At 37.0% G+C, this 25,253-nt stretch overlaps 6 protein-coding genes and 1 pseudogene across 7 annotated transcripts; 4 read left to right on the top strand and 3 right to left on the bottom strand.

The window, feature by feature from the left end:
- Positions 1–22: 22 nt before the first annotated feature.
- LOC115704537 (uncharacterized) lies at positions 23–2,032 on the top strand. Its single transcript, XM_030631738.2, has one exon. It carries the CDS (start codon positions 23–25, stop codon positions 2,030–2,032), a length of 2,010 nt encoding a protein of 669 aa, XP_030487598.2.
- A 255-nt stretch (positions 2,033–2,287) lies between these two features.
- Positions 2,288–4,557, top strand: LOC115707092 (COMPASS-like H3K4 histone methylase component WDR5B; annotated as a pseudogene).
- Positions 4,558–5,615: 1,058 nt separating this feature from the next.
- LOC115704536 (probable disease resistance RPP8-like protein 2) lies at positions 5,616–9,650 on the bottom strand. Its single transcript, XM_030631737.2, has one exon. The coding sequence runs from the start codon at positions 9,648–9,650 to the stop codon at positions 5,616–5,618; it is 4,035 nt and encodes a 1,344-aa protein (XP_030487597.2).
- Positions 9,651–10,258: 608 nt separating this feature from the next.
- Positions 10,259–12,863, bottom strand: LOC115707090 (uncharacterized). Its single transcript, XM_030634934.2, has 2 exons — positions 12,667–12,863; positions 10,259–12,527 (listed from the first exon to the last, which is right to left on the bottom strand). Exons 1-2 carry the CDS (start codon positions 12,677–12,679, stop codon positions 10,450–10,452), a joined length of 2,091 nt encoding a protein of 696 aa, XP_030490794.2. The 5' UTR covers positions 12,680–12,863; the 3' UTR covers positions 10,259–10,449.
- LOC115704535 (probable disease resistance RPP8-like protein 2) lies at positions 12,790–17,639 on the top strand. Its single transcript, XM_030631736.2, has one exon. The coding sequence runs from the start codon at positions 13,782–13,784 to the stop codon at positions 17,346–17,348; it is 3,567 nt and encodes a 1,188-aa protein (XP_030487596.2). The 5' UTR covers positions 12,790–13,781; the 3' UTR covers positions 17,349–17,639.
- Positions 17,640–17,915: 276 nt separating this feature from the next.
- On the top strand, positions 17,916–23,478 carry LOC115707088 (uncharacterized). Of its 2 annotated transcripts, none has more exons than XR_009688011.1 (2): positions 17,916–21,117; positions 21,174–23,478. XR_009688011.1 is itself a non-coding variant. In XM_030634931.2 (2 exons), exon 2 carries the CDS (start codon positions 18,630–18,632, stop codon positions 20,736–20,738), a length of 2,109 nt encoding a protein of 702 aa, XP_030490791.2. In that variant the 5' UTR covers positions 17,916–18,498; positions 18,600–18,629; the 3' UTR covers positions 20,739–23,478. The 2 variants fall into 2 exon arrangements, 1 of the variants encoding a protein (XP_030490791.2); XM_030634931.2 differs by having other exon boundaries at positions 17,916–18,498; positions 18,600–23,478.
- Positions 21,192–23,333, bottom strand: LOC115707091 (uncharacterized). Its single transcript, XM_030634936.2, has one exon. The coding sequence runs from the start codon at positions 23,331–23,333 to the stop codon at positions 21,261–21,263; it is 2,073 nt and encodes a 690-aa protein (XP_030490796.2). The 3' UTR covers positions 21,192–21,260.
- Positions 23,479–25,253: the final 1,775 nt, after the last annotated feature.

Below are 25,253 nucleotides of genomic sequence, written 5' to 3'. Positions count from 1 at the left end.
GTTGGAATGGAGGATCGAATCAATGGTTGTCCTTAGCCTTATCATTCAAACCATATTGACCATAGCCGGAAGAAGAAGAATGTATTGGACTAGTAGCATAGTCAGATGCTGTATATGGATGGCCTATCTATCAGCCGACTGGGTTGCAGTACTCTCTCTCACCTTAATTTCCAATACCAAAAGAACCGATGCAGGTGCAGCAGAGGATCCTAGCCCAGACTACGTTATAAAAGCCTTTTGGTCTTCTCTTCTACTTCTTCACCTCGGCGGCCCTGACACCATGACAGCTTATTCCTTGGAAGATAACGAATTATGGTTGCGAAACTTTGTTGTTCTCTCCACACGATTCGTATTCTCTCTCTACATCTTCCTCAACGCTTGGTCTGAAGATTTGCTCAACTATCTCTCCCTTCCAATACTTGTGGCTGCCATCATCAAGCTTGGACTTAGGATTTGGGTTATGATGAGTGCAAGTAGTGAATATTTTAGAAAATCATTGTTTCCTGATCCTGATCCGGGTCCTGAGTATGCCAGATACATGGATGAGTATAGTTTAAAGAGAGAAGAGGGGTTTCAAGTGTCTTCAAGAAGAATAATTGACATGCCTAAAGTAGGCCATCATCTTAATTCTGCTCCAGCAAACTTTACAGTTCCCAATTCGAAAAGCTTGTTAGACGCATACACCTTCTTTAACATGTTCAAGCCGCTTTTCGCTGACCTGATCTTAAACATCCACAACATTGTCAATAGCCAATCCTTTTTTCAAAACAGATCATGTGAAGAAGTGTTCAGGGTGATCGAGATCGAGCTTGGATTCATGTACGATGTGTTCTACACGAAAGTGTTTACGTTCTACTCTAAACTAGGCGTCTTTCTCCATTTCTTGAGTTTGTCATGTGTTATTTCTGTATTTGTGGCCTTTGTCGTGGCTAACAAGGAAGCTCACTCCACCATTCATGTCATCATCACCTACATACTGCTCACTGGTTCCACCATTCTTCAGATATATACCTTTTTTGTTCTACTCTGTTCTAACTGGACAATGCTATGGGTAAGCAAGCGTAAGAAAATTATTGCTGATTTCTTGTACCAGCCTATTTCCTATATTCCAAATATGTTGATACCCAAAAACAAGACATGGTCCAATAAAATTGGACAATACAACCTCATAAAATTTTGCCTTAGATATAGGCCTGGCATAGGCGCTAAATATCTGAAACCCTGGATAAGTTTTTATGATGAGTTAGTATATGGGTACTATTTCAAGAGCCGTAGCATTACTAAGGAGCTGAAAGAGGAGATCTGTAAGCAGCTTCAAAAGAAATCTAGAGATACCTCAGATAAATTTAGGGATTGTAAAGAATTATGTGATCATAGAGGTGAAACTGCTCTTAAAAATGAGAAATGTGATGAAAAACTTGGCTGGAGTGTTATGGGAGAATTTGATGAAAGCATTCTTCTTTGGCATATTGCAACAAATTTGTTCTACAACACTGATGTGGATGAAGGCTTGAACGATTGTAAAGAGATCAGTAAGTACTTATCAGAGTATATGATGTATATTCTGCTCACGCGGCCATTCATGCTGCCCAATGGGATTGGACAAATCCGGTTTCAAGACACTTGTGCTGAGGCGGTCAAGTTTTTGGAAGAGAGAAAATCTATAGTAAACAATGAGAAGACGGCTTGTGATGCATTACTCAAAGTGAGCACCAAAATTCTCCCATCAGAAGTGAAAGGAGATAGATGCAAGTCGGTGTTATTCGACGCATGCCGCCTTGTCCATGGCCTAAAAACTCTAGAAACAGATCGAAAATGGGAGAAGACAAAGAAGTGGGAATTGATATGCAATGTTTGGGTGGAGATACTGTCATATGCAGCTAGCCAATGTCAGAAAAACCAACATGTTCAGCAGTTAAGGCGAGGTGGCGAGCTACTCACTCATGTCTGGCTTCTTATGGCTCATCTTGGCATAACCAAACAGTTTCAAGTTACAGATGGTCATGCTAGGACTAGGTTGATTGTGCAGTGAAAAAGATATATGTGATGAGCTAGCTAGTCCAGCTACAACACTTGCACATCAACAATAAAGCCACTTATTTCAAAGATGGCTTGAAAAAGAGAAGAATAATATGTTTCTATAGGCAGGGTAGGTATCCTTGTAACGTAGTTTTCATAATATGTGAAATATTTCTTTTGCTTATCATCCGGTCTCTTATTTTTTTTTCTTTTCACAAATGTACTTTTTAAAGTAATATAAATGAATGGAATCTTAATTTACTTAGGTTACAACCAGCGTCACAATAAAGAGAACATGGGCATGAACCAATATATTTAGCAGATGAGGAAGTCTTGAAGGCTACTATTGATTCCTGGAAGAATAACATTGGCAAAATATGAGACATAATTTCTAAAAGAATTTTCCTATATAAAAAATTAAAATAAAACAGTTTCTAAAAACAGTTAAACCGATAGCAGTTTCAAAATTTTCAGTCTCTATTTTATTTCAGTATCACATTCACACCTCCTTAAAATGAAGACATTCAAGATCATGAATCAAACTCGTGCACGATCTTTTTTGACGAGATTTTTTCTCCCTTGTTTTCGTTTTAGCGTATCTATATTAAGTCCCTTAATTCTTTGTTTATTTCTTATTCGTGCACAAAAATGGAGGCGGCGCCTTACACGCCTTACCGGTACCTGAAGACGCTTGGAGCCCACGAACGCTCCATCTCATGTGTCAAATTCTCAAACGACGGCACCCTCTCCGACCTTTCCTGGTCCTCCGACTCCCATTAGGTCTCTTCCGTCGACCGCACTCTTCGCATCTGGGACGCTCGCTCCTCCAAAGGGGAACGCGTCAAGATCCTTCGTGGCCACTCCGACCTAGTCTTCTGCGTTAACTTCAAGTCTCAGTCTAACCTCATCGTCTCTGGCTCCTTCGACGAAACGTTTAGGATATGGGAAGTCAAAACTGGTAAGTGCCTTCACTCCATTATGGCTCACTCTATGCCCGTTATTTCCGTACACTTTAATCCCGATGGTTCGCTCATTGTCTCCGGTATGGATCCTGCAAGATTTGGGACTCTGCCACTGGTGCTTGCTTGAAGACTCTTATTGATGATAAGGTCCTTGCTGTGTCTTTCGCTAAGTTTCCCCCAATGGCAAGTTCATACTAGTTGCCACTTCTAATGACACACTGGTAAATCCCTTCTCAATTTGATCTTGTATATTGCTTCAAATGATTTTAAATAATTGAATTATACTAGCTGAGTCATCAATTGGTATTCATCGTATAATGGTATTATACTATTACAGTATTACTAGCAAAAAATTACTGCACAATATTTTAGGACGACTCATAGAGTAACAAGTAGTGTTTAGCTATTTTTTTTTTTTTGAAACATATTGATATTGTTATGTTTAGCTTGTAAGCTACATTTGCTAATCACTGAATTTTGAAATGAATGATCTGAGTAATAAGTAGCCCATTCTAATCTTGTATGCTACAGTTACTTATGACTGAATCTGAAAATGAATGATAAGATTAACAAGTAAAACATCTCGTTGTTATGACTAACTTGTAAGGTACATTTAAATTTAAAATCATGATAATAAGGTAAATGTTTTCCCTTCTTATATGTTGATGTGTTTGTTTACCTATTTGAGACTCTAATTTCCGAAAAAGTTTTATAATATTGAGAAAAGGATGACAGTTTTTTAGTCATCTTATCCCACTCATCATTTTTGTTTAAGATTGATTCTATTTAGGATTAGTTAACATGCTCATAGTAGTATATTGGGTGTTGTTAGTTCTGTTTTTTTTGATATCTTTAATTGCTTAGCTACTAAATAGAAGGCCAGATAAAACTTGATTTCTTTACATGGCTTTGCAATGTTATTGCTTGTGGTTGAAATGCTTATCTTGTTGGGTTCTTTTTAATCTTAACTGGGTTTTTTTATTCCTGGGTGCAGAAGGTGTGGAACTACTCAACCAGTAAGTTTTTGAGAATTTACAGTGGGCATGTGAACAAAACATACTGCATAACATCTACAATTTTCCGTGACAAATGGGAAATACATTGTGAGTGGGTCAGAGGATAAATGTGTTTACATATGGGATGTCGCTCGTAAGAATGTGGTTCAGAGACTTGAAGGTCACACTGATACTGTCATCTCTGTTTCATGTCACCCTATTGAGAACAAAATTGCCTCTGCTGACCTCGAAGGTGATAAAACTGTTAAGATTTGGGTTCAAGATGCCTGAGTCGTAATGGCATTGTACGGGCAGGAGTTCTTCCTATGACAGAAAGTGGTATTCTCTGTTGGCTGTGTCTATTATTATTATTATTTTTTTTTTTGCTGAAATGCTGTCTATTATTATTATGTAGTTTTGGGATCGGTTTCCTACTTTAGAATGTAGAATTAGAGTACATGTAAGTGGTTCATTCTCTTTTTCCTTGAGTTGAATCCTGTGTTTGTTAAAGAAATAAATTAACATTTTTGGTTGTATAGTGTCTTTTAATATAGACAGTACAAAGTGAGTTTGGAGTTCAATAGATGATTATATTTTTTTTTTGTTGGTGAAAATAAATACTATATGATGTTTCTTTTTTGACGAAACTATGAATATGATGAGTTGGTGAATGTAATTTTGTTTCTCGTAGGATGTGAACAAGGGAAGGTGCGGCTGGTGATGCTTCTCCCTTCCATCTCCCCAAAATCTCCCAGTTATGGTCACTTAAGTGGATGCGGAGAATCCCTAAATAGGTGATTTTTTTTTTTTCTTTTTAATTTATAAAATAAAAAATTTTCTAACTTCATAACACGTCTCTTTCCCGAAAATTTTGATGTAAAACGACAATTTTGGTTTAAAAACGACAACTTTTTATGTGAAAATGGGAAACGACAAAATTTGAGAACGATACAGTTTTTTTTTTTCTTCAATAAATAACTTTACTGTAAAACGACAACATAAAAACGAACGACAATTAGGGGCAAACGATAGTTCAGTAGAAAAACGGTACATAATTTATAAATATGAAATGCAACCCAATTCGTGGGTTGTAAAATTTATGGGTCACATATTTTGTAAGATAAATATAGGTAATTAGGAATTAATTTTACTCGAAATGCATAAGCAACTATAACATTAAACATTTTGGATCATGGATCCCACAAAGAGCTTCAAGAAACAGTTTTTATGTAGACAGTATAATTAAAATAGATCACTTAGTTTTCATTTGCAACGTAGTATTGTATTGTATTATATTGAATTTGATTATATATATATATATTATATTTTTATATAATACTATGTTAAACTTTAACTTATACTAAAGTATTATATATTTAGGTGTCCATATAAGTTAATCACACAAATAATTTTACATAAAATATAATTTAATATAATATTATACAATACAATACAGTCTAATACGGCGTAGCAAACGAACCCTTAATGTTCTGATGGAAACAAGCCAAATAAACAGCAGGATTACAAACTCTCACTCAAAGATGAAAGCATACGTATCAAAATAAAATAAACAAATTGCTACAAGTCATAGCTAAACACCAGAAAAGGAATGAAGGCCACATAGCATACTAAAACTCAATCAACTGTCCTTGTCAAGGATATTGATCAATGGAGACTGAGTAATGTCACCCCAAATTAGCATCTTGTCACGTACAATCTTTCTTGAAAATTCCTCTGGCATGTCAGTTAGCTTCAATTCAGCTAGTGTCTTCAAGTTCTTCAATCCATCTGGGACTTGCAATCTCTCACAACCCCTTATCTCCAAGTCCCGAAGTTTTTGCAGTGCTTTTTCTTCAATAATCAACTCTTTCAAATCGTTTATCTTCCATATCTTTAAGACTAGAAGCTGAGGAAATCCGTCACTCTTGCAAACCATGCTTGCTTCCTTGTAAGAGTCAGAATATAAGTATAGTTGTTTAAGGTTGGGGAGTTTTCCTAGCTTAGGCATTGGATCATCTGTAAGAGCTGAGGCTGATAAGGTAATCTCGGTAAGTTTGTGAATGTGAGTGAGTTCGTCTATAAGGAGAGGATTCACTATCCTCCCAAATAACTCTATCCTAGAGAGATTGGTAAGGCTCGAAGGGCTCAAGAATAGGCTATTGGGCTTACCTGTTTCATCAATCGATCTTAGTCTTAGAGTTTGAAGGCGCTTCAGTTTAGACATTCGCGATGACAATCTCATTTGCTCAAATCCATCCAAGTGGAACACCATTGCTAACTTCCTCAGATCGTTTGACTTGTCTAGGCAATCCTTGAGAGGGCTATCTTTATCAACAAACACACCCCACAAAGTTTGAAGCTTCTTCAGGAAATTGCCTCTTGGATGATGCATAAATTTGCATCGGTTGCTGTGATGCAAGTACAGATTTCGAAGTCTCTGCAGTTTCCAGATGGAACTGGGGAGAGAGCGGACATAAGTATGCTTCACATCCAAGGTTTCAAGGTGCACTAAGTCACCTATGCACGATGCGATTCTCTGCGAGTAAGTCCACCTTAAGCCTAGATACTTCAACCTTCTAAGCTTTCCTATGCTGTTGGGCAATTCAGGTTTGAAAACGCCTTCAAGATCAAGAACCTCCAATTGTTGAAAATGACCAAGTTGAATTCCCTTGCAAAGAAAGTTTCCTATTGTTTCTCCAGGTTCTTCTCCTTCTCGAGGGTCAAAAGTTAGAAAGGAGTGAAGGTTTTTGTAGTCTAGTTCAAAAGTACATTTTGCAAAGCCACCTTCTAGAAATTCATTGCCTGCGCGAAGAAAGCAACCAATGTCATCTCTAGGTTCATCGTCCTGTTGAGGATCGAAAGGTAGAAAAGAGTGAAGTCTATTATGGTCTCCCATATCATCAAGTTTTGAGTCAATATCACTGTGGATGAGACAAAGGCTGAGACCGTTTCTGTTAAAATGATGAGCGAGCCTTTGAAGGTGCATGAGCTTTTGTGGTGAATCATGAGAAAACTGGAGATATCGTGGTTGTTTTGTACATGGAAAGCGGCATGTCTTCACTTTCCCGCTGGTATTTTTCTTAACTATCTGCACAATTCCATGATCAATCAGCTCATAAAGCTGCTTCTCTGCAATTTCTTCAAGAGTTTCGTTATCATCTCCACTTTGTTCTACTAATCCTTCTGAGACCCACAACGTCAATAATCTCCTAACAGGGATATCAAAGTCCTTGGGAAAGATTTCAAAGTTCTCTAGTAGTTTTTGTATATGTGAAGGAAACTTCCTCTGTCCAGTTTCTGTGAAACTACTTTTTAACAATGGTAATGTGGCAAGAGCCTCAGAAGCGGTGGCGTTCTGCTTCAACATCATATATCCAACACGCATGATGTTAAGCGGTAAGCCCAAACATCTTCTAGCAATATCATGTGCAATTGTTTCTTCTTGTGGAGAAATGTACACCATCTGTTTGAGCAAGCTTAAACTTTCATCTGTGGTTCGTAGACGAAGTTTTAGAGTGCTGTAACTACTGTGATTTGGGTCAGCTACTGAAGCCACATTCTCATTTTGTGACGTGATTAGAATTCTGCTCCCTTCTGTTTTCCCAAAGGACATTCTTTCCATTATTTTATCAAAAACATTATTTGTTGAGATATTGTCCAGAAAGAGAAAGAACATGTCCTTCATTAGAATATGGCCTATCTTCTGCTTGTAGTGTTCGAGTTTCTCTTCCAAAATAAGACCATGCTGACCCATAACCTGTACCATTACATCATCGAGAAATGAAATTTGATCGTCGTAATCTTGAGGTATAGAAAGCCACAGACGTATAGGGAAATGGGCCACAACAGTTCTATGACCATAAATCTTTTTGGCCAAGGTTGTCTTACCTATGCCCTCCATCCCTACTATTGAAAAAACGCCAACGGTGTTGCAATCTTGATGTTCAGTATCAGTAATGCTGGCAGTCAATTGTGAAACAACTGCTTCTACATCTTCTTCTAGACCAATTACTAAGCTTGAATCTTCTCTTAACTCGCCGCTGTATGCTGTTATGCTTCTTTGGAGAACACACATATGATGCTTGGTTTGGTCGATTTCTTGGGAAAGCTGAAGGCTAGCTCGTGTAATCAACAATGTATTGTTGCTCTTTGCATATGTCACAAATGTTGTTGTAGAGTTGATAACTGCGTTTACAATATTTTCCATTTGCTTCGACCAAGCTTCTCTGATATTTTGAATTGCAGCAGTTGAGTTTGCATTATTCAAGAGATTAAGCATTTTCTCCATCTGGTCACATATCAACCTAAGCTTATCGAAGACCCAGCCTAGTCGTGGCCCCTCCGTCTTGAGGTAAGAGCGAAACTTGTGTAAAAGGGATGGAAAGTTAATTTCAAAATCTGTCTCATGAAAATAACGGTGTTTGGATTTTGATGGATCTCGTATGATGAACTGGAAACCATACTTTTCCTTCCTTTCGAAAAGGTCAGAGAAGCTGGCATCAATGTACTTCATGTCTGCCTTAAACTTTCGCCTTGCTCTGCAAAATCTGAGAATATATAGAGCTCTAAGCCACTTACATCGAAGTGAAGAAGATACTTTTGAAAAGGTGTCGATAGCAGCCCTGGCTTTGCTCACGATTTCATATAAATCCATCAACCATGCCCTTTCAATTTGGCTCTCCAGGCGAAGATTTTTGATGTGTTGCAAGAAAGGACAGAGTAGCATCAGTTGCATCTCAACTGTTTGGCCTTTAATGCTGTCTAAACTTTTTCGATCGATCATTTTGATAGCAGCTTCTACTTCCTTTAAAACAGAAGATATCAGCCCTCCTGCCCCAGTTTGTAGTATAGAGTTGACCAACTTGTTCTCGTGTTCTTCAATAGGCCTCTCCAGAAGCGTTCTTATAACAGACCATGATTTCTCCAGTGACTCGCAGATGTGTAATTTAAGTGCTTTCTTCACCGTAAAACTGCTGTTTATACGATCCTTGACCTGCGTGGTATTAAGAAATAGCTCGTTTATATCTGTTAAGTACTTGATCATTGTTGAGAAAGACAAAGATATTCTGTTGAACTTTAATTTATTATTTCTTCCATCCTCAAAGGTTTTGATCAGCTTATCTGCCTTGACAACAACTTCACTCGCATCGTTTACCCAAGATACCTCGAATCCAGTTAGCCCAACAGCTTCTGCTGTACTAGAACTGTAGTCTAGTCCAGTATCCCATAGTTGATGCCCTTTATTCTTCACTTGGTTACTCAAAGAAGAAATTGCAGCTTCATCATCCACAATGGCACGCAACAGCGCCGACTCTTTCCTAATCCACTTGATGTCATTGTCCAGGAGTTGAAATGCTATGAAGTTTACAAAAATGAAAATGCCTGCTGTGATGAGAGAAAGACACAACAGGACTCGGCACAATGTTATATGCTTTACGTAAAGCCAAAACAAAGTCAAACAAAATATCAAACACAAGTGGGCATCAAACTGGTTAAAATCAAAGAATGCGTTTGTCTTCTTGGTTGCTGTATTATCCTTTTGGTGTTCCAGAAAATATGTCAGCAGAACCAAACCAAAGTTTGGAGAACCGGCGGAGATGGCATTCTCATCCAGCGGCGAAACCCCAAATAGGTTGGCACCAGCTGCTACATCCGTCAGGACCGCCCATTCCATCGTGTCCCACTCTTATCTTTCTAGCTACTATGAAATTGGGTAAGAACGAAGCAAAAACATTGAATCACAGACCGAAGTCAGTCACACTTTTTTTTTTTATTTTATGTCAGTCACACACATTACTTTTTTAAAAAGAAAATATCTACACATTACTGTGTGGAGGCATAGTCCTAACCACAACCAAAAACTTACACTTGTCTCGAAATTCTTACATTCATCCCCTCATGTTGGGTTCCATTAATAATTTAGAAATATGATTATGAAAGTGAATTTATCACTAAAGAATGATGTCGATAGCTGTGAAGAAAACAAAATTGTGGGCACCCTTTACTAGAGTAAGAAAATTACTGTTTTTTAATAAAGTACTAATACAAACTTAAAATATCTTGGACGCAATAATTCTAAGAGACTATTATATTTTTACATAGTTAGAACTTTTTTTCGCACACCATCTCACTTCTATTTATAAACTACAAAGAATGTATTTAAATATTTTTGAATTTTTCTAATTTATTAACTAATTAATTATTTCTTATTATTTTCTAAATAACTCTAGAACTATCTAATCTTAGTTCAAGTGATTCTAAATTTTCCCTAAAACTTTCTAAAGTATTCTTAATTTCTCATACAAATTTCTTAGAATATTTTAAAACATTCGTTACATATTTTAGATTTGATAATAACTCTTCACATTAGCAAAAAGAGAAGCATAAAACCATCAATAGGAAATGGACATATTAGTATTACTTTTGCTATTATCCGAAAACTTAATTTATGTACAATTTGTAAATCAGTCCTCCTAGTGCAGAATCAACTTGGCCCTTGTATGACCCTTGGAAATTTGAAACTGCTCTGTTATGCCAAGATGGGCCATAAGAAGCCAAACATGAGTGAGGAGCTCCCCACCTCGCCTAAGTTGCTGAGCATGTTGACTCCACCTACACTGGTTAGCCGCGTACGATAGTATTTCGACCCACAAACAACTGATCAGTTTCCAGCGTTCCTCTGTTTCAAGTGATTCCAAAGTTTTTGCAAGAATGCATGCCTCAAACAGCACTGATTTACTTCTGTCTCCTTTCACTTCAGATGGATGAACTTCAGTATTCACCTCCATCAACATCCGACAAGCTTCCTTGGGATCTTTCTTATGTTTCCTTTGGTTGAAAAACTCCAAAACCTCTGCACACGTATCTTGAAACCTTATCTGTCCAATCCCATTTGGCAGCATGAAAGGGCAAACAACGACGAGATACAACATGTAGTCAGAGAACAATTTACTCACGTCTCGGTTTGGATCAGCACTGGTTTCTCTTCTTGGATTACTCGAATAGTAACATAGGTCAGTTGCAATGTGCCATAAAAGAATGCTTTGGTCGAATTCTAACTCAATGGTTGAACCAAATTCATCGTATAAGTTCTCTCTTTTGAGGACATGGTCACCTCTGCTCCGACATAATTCCTTGCAGCCCCTGAAATCATTATTGTCACCACTAGATTTCTCTTTCAGCTGCTTAAATATTAGTTCCTTTAAATGCTTGGGCACATCTGTCACGTACATGTGTATGTATTTCTCAAGCCATTTATCAATGCTTAAGAGCTTTGCAAGAACCATAAGCTTTGGTGGCTCACTTTTGAGACATATACCAATCAAGTTGTACTGTCTCAACTTATTTGACCACCTATGCCTGGAAATGAATTTGTATCGATGGACTGCCGCAATAATTTTCTTGTGCTTACTTAGCCACAGCATTGTCCAGTCTGAAGTAATCATTACAATTACTGCGTAAACCTCTAGGGTTATTGCTCCAACCAACAATATGTAAGAGATATTTACATCAGTTCTCGTGTATGCTTCTTTATTGGTGAACTTGAATGCAAAAAGTACTGAAATTGTGGAAGAAAAACTGATGCAACGAAGAAATGCACCAGTCCATGAGTGGATCAAGGCTGCCTTTGTGTAAAAGGTATCGTACATGAATCCCAGCTCCACCTCAATCACTTCAAAAGCCTTATCAGAAGATATGTGTTGGAAGAAGGATCTGCTTTTGGTGATCTCATGATAACTGAGGATAAGATCAGCACAAAGCCGTCTGAAAGTTAAGAAGAAACTGTGAGCTTTGCGAACCAAATCCGTGCTTGAATTAGTACTTCTCCTGATTTCGCGATGAGTACCCCTTGCTTCGCTAGCTTCGATGACTGTCGACTTAACATGAAAACCCTCTTCTTTTCTCAGACACAGCTCCTCCATGTATCTGGCATAATTAGGACCAGGGTCAGGTTGTGGAAGCATGGACTCTCTGAAATGCTCGTTGCTGGCTGATCTCAGTGCCCAAGTCCTCTCTCCAAATTTGATAATACCAGCTACGAACATTGGAATCGCTAAGAAATTCAGCATATTGGAGTTCCAGGCCCGGAGGAAGACATAAAAAGCTACTCCCACTTGAACAAAGAGCCCAAGCAAGTGCCTGAGCCACAATTCATTGTCTTCCAATGCGTAAGCAGTGATGGTGTCTGGTCCACCAAGGTGGAGGAGGAGAAATGGAGCCCAAAATGCCATAATTATGTAGTTTGGGTCTGTGGAATCTTGTCCTGAGCCTGTGCCCGAGTTAGTAGAATTATCTTCTTGGTTGTTTGAGAGTATCCCAAGTGAAACTGTGGCGACTGAGTCCGCCGATAAGTAGGCAAGCCATAGAGCCATCCTGATTTTGTTGCTGGTGGAATGTTTTCTCCAATTTCCGATCAAAATGAGGATGATCTGTAGACTAAGGCTAGTTAAAACCAGGGCCCGGAGCTCGCATTTGTTCCACAATTCTCTGGCCTTTTCCGGAAAAATTTGCATTGTGTTCCTTTTCTTGGCCAATATTAAACTGGTGATGCCTGCAAATTTCATGAACTCGAATTAAGATTATTGAAAGTTGGTTAGTTCTTGTATTATTGTTATTATTCATTATCAAATATTTGAATTAAAAATCAATGGCAGAGGAAAGATTTTATAAATTGACAAAGTAAATCATACTTCTGACCAACATCAGCAGGAAACTAGGATAACAGTCACAGCAAAGCTCTTTTAAAGTCTATGGAGAATTTTGTAGCTACTGTTTGTGCTTAAAACAGGGGAACCACTACTAAGATGATAAAGGTACTCGTTACAGTTCTCCATTTAAGTGATTAGTATAGACTGTTTTTTATTTATTTATTTATTTATTTTCCTCAGCGAAATAACAGATAGGAAAAACCAAAAGAAAGAAAAGAACAGGTGGGGTCCTTTGAAAAAGCAACATAATGAAAAAAACAAACAATGAACTTCATTTAAGTTTTAACACAGACTTCTCACATGTCACTTGTTAAGTTAAGATTCCAATTCAAAATTTGAATCTGTTTTGTTTCAAATATTCTAATCTATGTTCATGATTTTTTGTTTTGTTTTAGTTGATGCATGGGATTTTTACCATTTAACTTCGGTATAATTCTGGGATGGGATTAGTCTCTTCTTTACGTTTTTCTTCTTGATATCATAATGCGGTGAAGAAGGTAAGCTAATTTGAACTTCATATATCACCTGAGTTCTGCTATTTACTTTGTTAAAGGCTTACAGCTTTCCCAACCTACTGTTACAAACAAGGTGCTCTACTTTTACAATTGCAACTATTTACATGTCAATATTAATAATTTATGTATTAACATCACTTAAAAAATTGTTAATTTAACAGGCTAAGACATTAAGCTTCAGCATGCCAAATTAATATTTTTTTAAAAAAAAAAATTTGCTAAATCAGTTATATATTATTGGATTCAGTTTTCTAATTGGTCCAGCGGGAATATTGTGATGCATGCATATAGATCATGGCCGAGAATAACTCATCATATCTCTCTAGTTTGGACTTTTTGAAGTCATTCCATCCACTTGTAAGTTGTGTTTCTCTGATTATGAGCTGTTCAAAAAAGAAAAAAAGAACGAAATCTGTTGACTTCCTGTGAGCGTCATGAATCAGATGTTGAGATACATACCCTTTTAACTATGTTTGAGATAAACCCACAATGTGTACTCTTCTCCACGACAAGAGGAAAAAAACACAAGAAAACTTTCTAAGCTAGCGTGTTAAATTTCTATGCTAACTATATTTGAGAGTCATGAATCAGACGTTGAGATATATACCCTTTTGCTCGAATAACGACCAAGATCCCGTGCATGAAGACCTTGTTGAAATATCTTTGGGGATTTTCTTTGTGTTTTCCATTGGCTTCATCTATCTAAACTACAAAATTGTGCAGTATTTAGATGACTACAGGTGGATTAAAAGAGAATGGAGGTTGCTGGATGCTCTTACAAAAGATTTCCAGACGGCTAACAAATCAGTGGAAGAAATAAAGCAGAGAGCTAATCAAGCGTGGGAGACAGAGCTCAATCTGAGAGGAATGACTCAAACATTGAGTGAAATAGAGAAGAAGTGGTTGATGAAAGAGGCAAAGGTGATCTCAGATGTGCAGCGCTATGTTGATGATTATGAGAAACTCATAACCACAAAAGGAGCTAGAACTAATTTGATCAAATGGTATGTTTCACTAGTCTTCAAAAAGTCCATACCAATAGTTGAGCTAGCCCTTGGAATTTATAGAATCAAGAAGGAGATAACAAGCCAGCTTAAGCAGAAGAAAGAATATACAAACTCCATTGTTAAGGAACTAGAGGAGTCGAGAATGAAAGTCCGAAGTTTGCAAGACAGGCCTATTCAGGAGGCAGAGCAGAGCTCTGTTATCCGTCCAGTGCCTCTGTCTCGCTCGGCGGTTGCTTTGGTCCTAGAACGCCTGGTTACTGTGGAATCACAATCAGGCATGTTTCGAGGGGTAGAAGATAAAGTTTCTTCCTTGGTAATGCAGCTGCAACTACTGAGAGCTTTCATTAAAGATTTACAAAAGCTCAGATTTGATAGCGAACTTGAAAAGGCTTGGGTGGAGGAGGCACAACTGATCAATGCTCGATCACTGAACGACGTCAATACATTCTTGCAAGATGCAGCAGATCAGCAGAGATGGCTCGCTATCGTCACTGATTATCGATTTCTGAGACGCAAGTTGGATAAGATTATTACTAATGTTGACAAAGAGATCTCTCATCTCCTTGAAACAAAACAAAGGTATGGTTTTAGTTTTATCAAGAGAGAAAGAGATTCCTTCCTAGATGTGGTGACTGCGCCTTCTGTGATTCGTACCCAGGACAATGATCTGTCTGTTGAATTGGAGAATACATGTAAACAATTGGAAGAAGAAGAGGCAACTAATGTTGCCATTAATATGAGAAAAACTTGCCTTGAGTTTTTGAGGAAATTAGCTTCTGAAGTCATGCCTTCCATGAAGACAGAAAGGAGAATTAAGGAAGCGTTTGAACATCTCAAATTATGCAAAGAAGTGTACACGATTAAGGTGATGAAAGAATCATGCTTTGCAGTTGGTTTGGAAGATGACATACTGAAACTTTTGAAAATGATCAGTGATACTAATCAATACGGCTCAGTCATTTCTGTTGTTGGTATGAAAGGAGTTGGTAAGACAACTATCGTCAAAGAACTCTTAAACCATAATTCTACTATCAAAAAATTTCATGCTCGTCACTTTGTTTATGTTCCGGAAGAGACGAGTAATGTTTCACTACTCCGCAATGTTGGAAATCAGATCCTCCATACCCAAAATGAAAGGAGTGATAACGAATACTGGATCAATAAGTTGCAAGGTTACTTAAATCGTGATGAGAAGCCACACCTCCTAGTTCTCGACAACTTGGGGTCCAAAGAAGCTTGGGATATACTCAAACCTGCGGTGGTCTCAGTTGGAAACGCTAGACCTATTATTTTGATCACCACTCGTCACAAAGTCGTAGCTTCTCATGTGAATTCGAATTTGAGCAGTATCCGCCAGCTTCGGCTAAGAACCAGAGAAGAGAGCTGGGATTTTTTTACACAAATAGTCTCGTGTCCTTCTAATGATGAAGATGGTGAAGATGTCAAGCTTGCGAAAAAGGTGGTGTTGAAGGCTGGAGGTCTTCCCCTTGCTATCTTACGTCTTGGATATTTATTGTCAGGGAAGGAAGTCACTAAGGAGGAGTTGTCTGTGGTGCTGCAGCGTGTAACTCAAGGTCAGAATCAAACACCATGGATGGCCGTTAAGGACACCATTAAAGAAGACTTGCCATTTCAACCAGATCTTGAAAATTGTCTCTCCTACTTTGAACTGTTCCCAAGGGACTTTGAAATTTCAGCAAGGAGACTAGTTGCTTTATGGGTGGCTCGAGGATTGACACAAAGTGATAACACCAGTGGAGTGAGAACTCAGGAAAAAGATGCCTACAATTATCTTCTGGAGTTAATTGGCCGTAACATCATTCAAATAGTCGAAAAAAAGCTCAATGGGAAAGTTTTGACATGCCGATTTCCTGGCATTTTAAGAGAACTCTGGCTGGCCAGCAGAACAAACAACACTGCAGCTCACTCCTGGTCCTTGTGTGGAACTATGGAGCAGAAACTTGCCTATCGATTCGATGATGAAGACACTGGTTTCAGTCGGAGAATTCATCGTCTGGACCACTCAAATCTTTTGCCGGAGGAAAGTTCTCCTCTCTCTATTATGTTCTTTGATACCCGCGAAGGAGATCAGCCTGGTTTAGATATACGAAACTTCCTATGCAAAGCCATTAAAACAGGGCGCTTACTTGACTTAGTTGTTCTTGATCTCGAACATGTCTACAAGCCTCAATTGCCCGACATCATAGCAAATCTAAAGAAGCTTACATATCTAGGCCTAAGATGGACTGAAGTAGAGAAGCTCCCCAAAACCATAGGCCAATTGTCGAATCTCCAAACTCTGGACCTAAAGCATACTCAAGTGCAAAAGCTTCCTAGCTCCATATGGAAACTGAAGAAGCTTCGAAATCTGCATTTGAACGGGAGTTGTCGAATCAAATACATGCCTCCACCAAACAATCTTCATAAGTTATCTGGCGTACTTGTGGATCATGAAGGTGGGGCATTGATGGATGGTCTTCCAAAGTTAGTTAACCTTCGAAAGCTGCGGCTAACGATCCAATCGACACTGCAAGAAGGTTTGTCAAGACACATTGAACAACTGACTAACTTAAGATCTTTGAGTCTGAGATCCATTAATGAAAGCAGCCAACTCCAGGAGCTATACGTGCCACATTTGAATAATCTTACACATCTTTCAAGCCTAACATTGGCAGGAAAGATACGAAGATCATCTGTCATGTTTGATCTACCACGAAGCCTCACTGAACTTACCTTATCAAGTTCGGAACTTGAAATAGGGAACCAAATAATACAAATGCTAGGGAATAACCTTCCAGAACTCAAATTTCTCTGTTTGCTTGCCAATTCTTACAGCGAAAAAGAAATGATTTGCTCAGTGGGATTTCCCAAGCTTCTTGTTTTGAAACTTTGGAATCTTCCTAATCTGGAAAAACTGGAGGTGAAGGAAGGAGTGATGTCGAGCCTGAGAACGTTTGAAATCAGGTGCTGTTTGCAGTTGACAGCAACTAACACTGAGTTACCCAAGTTAGCCACTCTCTCAGAATTGAAACTAACTAACATGCCTGATGAATACACAGCCGAGTTGAAAAAGAAGTTAACGAAGCTAAAACGCAATCTGCCGATTAAAATCTTCACTTTCAACCCTGATGAGCCAAAGTAATTTAATTATTATTCACGTCTTTTATCTTTATTGGTGTAATTAACCGATACATAAATCTAATATTATTGCTTGTGCACGGTGATTTTTGTTTCACAACAGATTATGAAAAAGTTATTAAGCATCACTTTCACTCCTACTGTACTATTACTAAATTCACTGGCTATTCAATTGAGGTCATCTTTTTCTTTGTCATGTTTCTATTGTTTTGTTTTATGTGACTTGTTATTACTTGGTTAATTTATTCACTGTACAGTCTGTACTGTTATTTTTATTCTTGATTAATTGTTACAATATTTTAATTATTTTAAGATTCCATTAATGGATTTACATTTACTCACGATCCCAAAGATTTGACTATTTTATAGCCAGCTAAAGTCCACGGACTAATTTATTTGGAAGAAAAAAATAGTCAATCGACCACGAAATGTAGAAATTAATGGCCATGTTCAGGATCCTATTTCTTATGATTATTATTTAAAGTAAGGTCCTTTTTCTTAGAACGTGGTATAATGCATGCAATACACCGTTTCTACTTCTACAATATTACAATTTTATATATTTGTTTTCACTATAGTGAAAGTTCCTTTTAAAAAAGAAAATATTGCATGTAATTTTGTTGAAAGTTGATCATTATATGCGAATTGTTTTATTTTATTAGGATAGATAGTTAATTCATTGAAAATTCAACGAAATTTTGCTGATTAATGCCTTCACTAGAAAAGAATCTTTTAACGTATGATTTAACTGTTATCCTAGTGAGTAATAATTTCATATTAGCTATATAGTTTTAGACACATTAATTGTTAAGCTATGCCTTCATTAACGTTTGTCTGTGCATTGGTTTTCTCAGCAAATTTTTCTTTGTTCATCGAATGATAAGTTGTGACAACCTGACATGAGTAGCCCATGAGAAGAAGTTAATTATTTTAAAGAGGAAAAAAAACATGCATATGAGTTGCTTATTTAAAAGTGCCAAACCAAGTCTGTGCCAGCTTTAAGATTCGAATTACAAGTTGAGAACTAAAACTAATTATAATTTACAATATAATCATTCTCAGCAAACAAAATACCCAAAAACCATGGTAAGGAAAATGAGGAGAAAATAAAAAAACTCAAATACTTATTTGGCGTCTTGGAGGCAGTATTGAAAGTACGTTGCACTTTTATAGCTCTGTTACTTTTACTCTCTAATTAGTACAAGTGGCTGAAGCTGTTACTAGTATTGACGACATTGTGTTTTTCTTCATATAGCTCAGCCCAGAAAGTAACTAGAGAAACAGAATGGCCCAAGTTCTTTCTGAAAGCCTTACTAAAGATTTGACAGAATGGAGGATCGAAGCAATGGTTCTCCTTAGTCTCCTCATTCAAACCATATTGATCGTAGCCGGAAGCAGGAGAAAGTACTGGACTAGCAGCTCACTCGGATTCTTTCTATGGATGGCCTATCTATCAGCAGACTGGGTTGCAACACTCTCCCTCGGCTTAGTTTCCAATACCACAAGAACTGATGCAAGTGCAGCAGAGGATCCTAGCCCGGGCTACCTTATAAAAGCCTTTTGGTCTTCTCTTCTACTTCTTCATCTTGGTGGCCCTGACACCATTACAGCTTATTCCTTGGAAGATACTGAATTATGGTTGCGAAACTTTGTTGTTCTCTCCGGACAATTGATAGTCTCTCTCTTCATCTTCCTCAACGCCTGGTCTGCAGATTGGCTTAACTATCTCTCCCTTCCAATACTTGTGGCTGCAATGATCAAGCTTGGACAGAGGGTTTTGGTTATGATGCGTGCCAGTAGCGAACATTTTAGAAAATCATTGTTTCCTGATCCTGATCCGGGTCCAGACTATGCCAGATACATGGATGAGTTTAGTTTGAAGAGAGAAGAGGGATTCAAGGTGTCTTCAAGAAGAATAATTGACATGCCTAAAGTAGGTCATCATCTTAATTCTGCTTCAGCAAACGTCACAATTCCCAATGCACAAACATTGTTAGACGCATACACTTTCTTTAATATGTTCAAGCCACTTTTCGCTGACCTGATCTTAAACATCCACAACATTTTCAATAGCCAATCTTTCTTTCAAAACAGATCATGTGATGAAGTGTTCAGGGTGATTGAGATTGAGCTTGGATTTATCTACGATGTGTTCTACACGAAAATGGTTACGTTCTACTCTAAACTAGGTGTCTTTCTCCATTTCTTGAGTTTGTCATGTGTTATTTCTGTGTTTGTGGCCTTCGTCGTGGCTAAGAAGGAAGCTCACTCCACCATTCATGTCATCATCACCTACATACTGCTCACTGGTTCTACCATTCTTCAGATATATACCTTTCTTGTTCTACTCTGTTCTGACTGGACAATGCTATGGCTAAGCAAGCGTAAGAAATCTATAGCTGATTTCTTTTACCAGCCCATTTCCTATATTCCAAAGTTTCTGACACCCAGAAACAAAAGATGGTCCAATAGCATTGGGCAATACAACCTAATAGGATTTTGCTTTGCTCATAGGCCTGGGAAATGCGCTAAATATCTGAAGGACTGGATAAGCTTTTATGATAAGCTGGTGTATGGGTACTATTTCAAGAGGTGTAACATTCCCAAGGAATTGAAAGAGGAGATCTTTAAGCAACTTCAGAAGAAATCTAGAGGTACTTCAGAGCTTAGTGATTGTAAGGAATTATGTGATCATAGAGGTGAAACTGCTCTTAAGAATGAGGAATGTGATGGCACACTTGACTGGAGTGTTAAGAGAGAATTTGATGAAAGCATTCTTATCTGGCATATTGCAACAAATTTGTGTTATAATACTGATGTGGATGAAGGCTTGAACGATTCTCAACCGAACCAAGGCTTGAACACAGTTCGGCCTGTAAATTTTAAAGAGATCAGTAAGCTCATATCAGAATATATGTTGTATATTTTGGTCATGCGGCCATTCATGCTGCCTAATGGGATTGGACAAATCCGGTTTCAAGACACATGCGCCGAGGCGGTCAAGTTTTTGGAAGAGAGAAAATCCATAGCAATAAATGAGGAGACAGCTTGTGAAGCACTGCTCAAAGTGAGCACCAAAATTTCTCCATCAGAAGTGAAAGGAGACAGATGCAAGTCGGTGTTATTCGAGGCTTGCCGCCTTGTGAAAAGCCTACAAACCCTTGAAACAGACCGAAAGTGGGAAAAGGAAAAGAAGTGGGAATTGATATGCAATGTTTGGGTGGAGATACTGTCATATGCAGCTAGTCAATGCCAGAAAAACCAGCATGTTCAGCAGCTAAGGCGAGGCGGCGAGCTACTCACTCATGTCTGGCTTCTTATGGCTCATCTTGGCATAACCAAACAGTTTCAAGTTACACGTGGCCATGCAAGGACTAGGCTGGTTGTGCAGTGATGAACTAGACTAGTCATGTTTGCATAATATATTAAATATAAACATATGTTTTGCTTATAATCTGGTGTCTTAATTTTAGCCTTTTTCTTGACACTAATGTACTTTATAATGTTTTAGTATAAATACATGGAACCTTAATTTACTTAAGTTACAACTTACAAGCATTCACAATATAGAGCACATGGCCTGATGGACCAGAAATGTAACAAAATGTTGTTAAAAGAAATAGGTTTATGTGGATTTCAAGTGACTTGACCTGTTATTGTAGCCTACGTTTAAATGTAAGTTTATTTATTTATTTTTCTGTATTGACTTTTTTTTTTTCTCATGATATCACTATTATAATTTTTTACCTCTGCCAGTTTCTACACAGCCAAAGGTCTTTGCTAATAAATGGTTTATATTTTCTCAAATGACCAAATTATTTGTCAGAAGATATTGGGATTTAATGACTAAAAAGAAAATACAAATAATAATCTGTCACTAAGAAAATCAAGTTGTTTCACCATGACAAGTTCTGTTTCAATAAAAACTCATCTTAACACCCTTTTCATGATCATCTGCAATTTGAAAATGTTTGGTGATACCAAGATGCGCCATAAGAAGCCATACATGAGTGAGCAGCTCTCCACCTCGTCTTAGCTGTTGAGCATGATGATTCCCTTGGCATTGATTAGCTGCATAACATAATATTTCCACCCAAACATTGTTTATCAGACTCCACTTCTTCTCAGTACTCTCCCATTTCTGCAGCTCTTTCGCAAGCCTACAGGCCTCAAACAACACCGTGTTGCTTCTACCTCTTTTCACTTTGGAAGGAGAAATTTCAGTGCTAACTCTTAACAATCCTCCTCGAGCCCTACCTTCATTAGCTATGGATCTTCTTTCTTTAAAGAATTCAGTGGCCTCAGCACATGTGTCTTGGAACCTGATTTGCCCAATTCCATTAGGCAGCATAAAAGGTCTCAAGTCTAGAATATACAACATATATTCTGACATCAACTTGCTCAGCTCCCCTAAAGGACACTTCCCACGAGAATCACCATTTAAGCTCTCACTATCTTCATCATAACAAAGATCTGTTGCAATATGCCAAAGAAGGATACTCTTGTCAAATTCTCCTTTAACGCTCCATCCAAATATGTTGTCACATTTCTCATTCTTGAGAACCCATTCACCCCTTTGATCACATAATTCTTTGCAGTCAGCACTGTCTCTCTTTGATTTAGTCAGAAGCTGCTCAAAGATGAGTTCTTTCAACTTATTATTTTTTGCAATACTAGGTCTATCATACCAGTACTTGAACATCAACTTGTCATAATAGCTGGAAAACCAATACTTATCAGCTGACTTTTTGAGGCAAAAACTTATAAGGTTGTGCTGTCCAACTTTATTAGACCACCTCTTGCTCTGTTTTGTAGATGATGAAATGAAAGAAATTGCTTGGTATAAATAAGTCACAACAGCACCGCTGCTGAGCTTGCTCAGCCAAAGCATTGTCCAATCAGAGCAGAGTTTTAAAACAACAGCATATATCTCAAGAACAATTGCTCCAATCAGCAATATATAGGTGATGACTATATCTACTGTATAGTAATGTCGTTTGTCAATGTACAAGAAAAACACTGACACAGAAACCACACAACCACATGTGACTAAACATGTAAAACAACCAAGACCAGAGTTAAATTTAAGAGCTTTGGTGTAGAACAAGTCGTACATGAACCCCAGCTCGATCTCTATCACTCTAAAAACTTCATCACAAGATGTTTCTTGGAAGAAAGATTGACTGTGTACTATGTCATGGATGCTGAGGATAAGGTCTGCAAAAAGGGGTTTGAACATGGTGAAGAATTTATGCGCGTGTTGAAGGTTATGCGCATTTGGGACTATGCTGTTTGGGCGGATGACAGTGCGGAGATGATGATGATGAGTGTGACCAATCGTGGGAACTTCAAATGTTGTCTCGATAGAGACCTTAAAGCCCTCATCTTTCTTAGACAAATATTCATCCATGTGCCTTGCGTAACTTGGCCCTGCTTCAGCAGAAGGGAACATGGATTTTCTAAAGCATTCACTACTTGCACACCTCAGAGCCCAAATACGCTCACCAAACTTGATTAGCCCAGCTATAAGAATCGGAATAGAAAGTAAGTTGAGAATATTATTGGACCAAGCATTCAGGAATATGTAGAGAACAGCTACTAGCTGTCCCCCAAGCGTAACAAAGTTTCTCCACCATAGCTCATTGTCTTCTAAGGAATAAGCCGTAATGGTGTCCGGGCCACCCAAGTGAAGAAGAAGAAAAGGAGCCCAAAATGATGTTACAGTGTAAATTTGCCTCGTGGAAGAGTCATCCTCTGATTCGTTCCCTTGTAAATTTGATAGTACACCAATAGATAGCGTTGCTACCCAGTCGGCTAACAAATATGACAACCATAGAATGAATCTAAGCCATATTTTTGTTGTATACTTCCTCTTGTTTCCCATAAGTACCAGAATGATTTGTAAGACCAGACTAAATAGAACCGACACACGAATCTCGGACCGATTCCAGAATTTCCGGAAGCCTTTGGAAATGAACTCATGAGCCATGATTATGTGTATAAATACAAGGCTAAGTTATGTTGGTGCTGTTACCTCTTTAGTGTCTGCCAGAATATTACTTGAGATCAACTTCTACTTTTCAAAAGGAGGAGAGTGTAGTTGTTGTGTTGTAGAGCTAGCTAGAAATTAATATACAAGAAAATTAGAATTAGAGAAAGAAAATAAAACTAAAGAAAACGAGTAACATCATACGTACATTAGGTGGTGGTGAGTGGTGACTGCAGTAGCTTTGCTTGGCATTGACTTATTACCTGTGTCTTTTTATCAATTAATCTTGATATTTGTTTGTTTAGTTTTGTTTGCAACTGATAACACTAGAAGAAATAAAATAAAACAAAACAAAACTTAATTTGCTAAGAGAAAGTCGTGTAATGTGTATGACTCCATCCGTGTCATTGAAATTATTTTAATGCTGCTGTACCTGTACTGAGACTAAATGATCCCATAGATGCCTATGCATAATGCATGGGTAATAATCAATTACTTTACAATTACCATTATACCCATACGTTACTTCTTCTTTTTTGAATTTGTTTTATTTTAGTATTTCATATGAGTAGTAAATTTATTAACAAAGATAATCATAAATTTCTAAATTTTTTTAATATAATGTATTTTTAATATAAAAAAAATCAGATAATTTTTTATGTGATGTAATTCTATGTACATTTTTATGTCTTCTCATTTTTTTTCTTGTTTTTCCTTAGCTTATATTTATTTTAATTTTAATTATATGAAACTAAGGTTATTAGTAAAAGACTTTTAATTATTTATATATTTAGTACGTATTTCTTTATTAATTTATAATATGCTTGTTTTATTTTAATGTCTAAGTACGTATTTTTGCAAGATTAGTATATTGTTTTGGTTGTTTTGTACCCTTTTTGCGATGTGCCAATTTTTGTTAGTTTTTATGTCTTTGGTTTGAAATAATGTCTTTTCCACATATCTCACTTTAAAGTCTATTATCAAAAAATCACATAAAATTCTAGATATGACTTTCTTTAAAAGTATAATTTAAGTTTTTTTAGTAATATAGTTTATAATATTTTTTAAGTTATTCCCAATAATTATGTGTTAGAATGTAGTTATTATACTTTGGCAGGGGTGAATTTTTGATTGAGAGTTAGTATAAGTTTAATTTACTAAAAATTTGAGCTACTTAATTTTATTGTTAAATATTTTAACTTTATCTCTATCAATTTTAGTGTGTTAATTCTCATTTAGCATTGACATTTTTGTAGTTGTAAGCGTTTTCTCGCTTAATATTTTTCTATCTTAGAAGATAGATCCAAAAATTATACTAAACTTATTAGTTTCGATATAGAGTGATACTATTTTATTAAGAAGTTTTCAAAAGATAAGTTTTATTTACTAATTTTTATTTCTTGTCAAAAAAGTAAGATAGTTGGACATTTTTTTTTATATATATTTCTTAACATTATATGTTTGTTTACTTAGATTAAGTGTGTTTTTTTTCTTTTTTGTTTGAATGGTCTCAAGTTGTTTGTCTAACTTTTTAAAGTAATTTGGTTTTATATAAGTCTTTGTTTTGTATCTATTCATATTCTGTTTGGCTAAATAATTAGTAGCTTGTTAGTTGATGTTATCTTTTTGTGATCACTCTTTAAAACAAAAAAAAAAAAGTTGACGGATGAGATTTCACAATTTATTTAATTAAACTTGACCAAACGGGTTTAATTTTATGAGAAAAAATCGAGTTAATTAATAAGTAAGATCAGCAAAGACTTTTCTTGAGTAGGTACACATGTGAAAACAGTGGGAAAGAGTATTTATTTAATTCGTTGTATACAATGCATAATATTTAATTCGTGGGACAAAAATTAAATAAACTTGCAGAGTCGACTCTTTCGCTTTAAGATCTAGATAGGACTTATCTTCTTCAAT

This window comes from Cannabis sativa, chromosome 1, assembly GCF_029168945.1.
Source record: "Cannabis sativa cultivar Pink pepper isolate KNU-18-1 chromosome 1, ASM2916894v1, whole genome shotgun sequence".
In the NCBI taxonomy this organism is placed as follows: domain Eukaryota; kingdom Viridiplantae; phylum Streptophyta; class Magnoliopsida; order Rosales; family Cannabaceae; genus Cannabis; species Cannabis sativa.
Note: the sequence above shows the minus strand (reverse complement) of the source record. Positions and strands in the feature narration are given on the sequence as shown.

What these genes read in the sequence shown, in the direction of transcription:
- LOC115704537 (XM_030631738.2), top strand. Translation starts at nt 23, where the DNA reads ATGGTTGTCCTTAGCCTTATCATTCAAACCATATTGACCATAGCCGGA.
- LOC115704536 (XM_030631737.2), bottom strand. Translation starts at nt 9,650, where the DNA reads ATGGAATGGGCGGTCCTGACGGATGTAGCAGCTGGTGCCAACCTATTT.
- LOC115704535 (XM_030631736.2), top strand. Translation starts at nt 13,782, where the DNA reads ATGAATCAGACGTTGAGATATATACCCTTTTGCTCGAATAACGACCAA.
- LOC115707088 (XM_030634931.2), top strand. Translation starts at nt 18,630, where the DNA reads ATGGCCCAAGTTCTTTCTGAAAGCCTTACTAAAGATTTGACAGAATGG.
- LOC115707091 (XM_030634936.2), bottom strand. Translation starts at nt 23,333, where the DNA reads ATGGCTCATGAGTTCATTTCCAAAGGCTTCCGGAAATTCTGGAATCGG.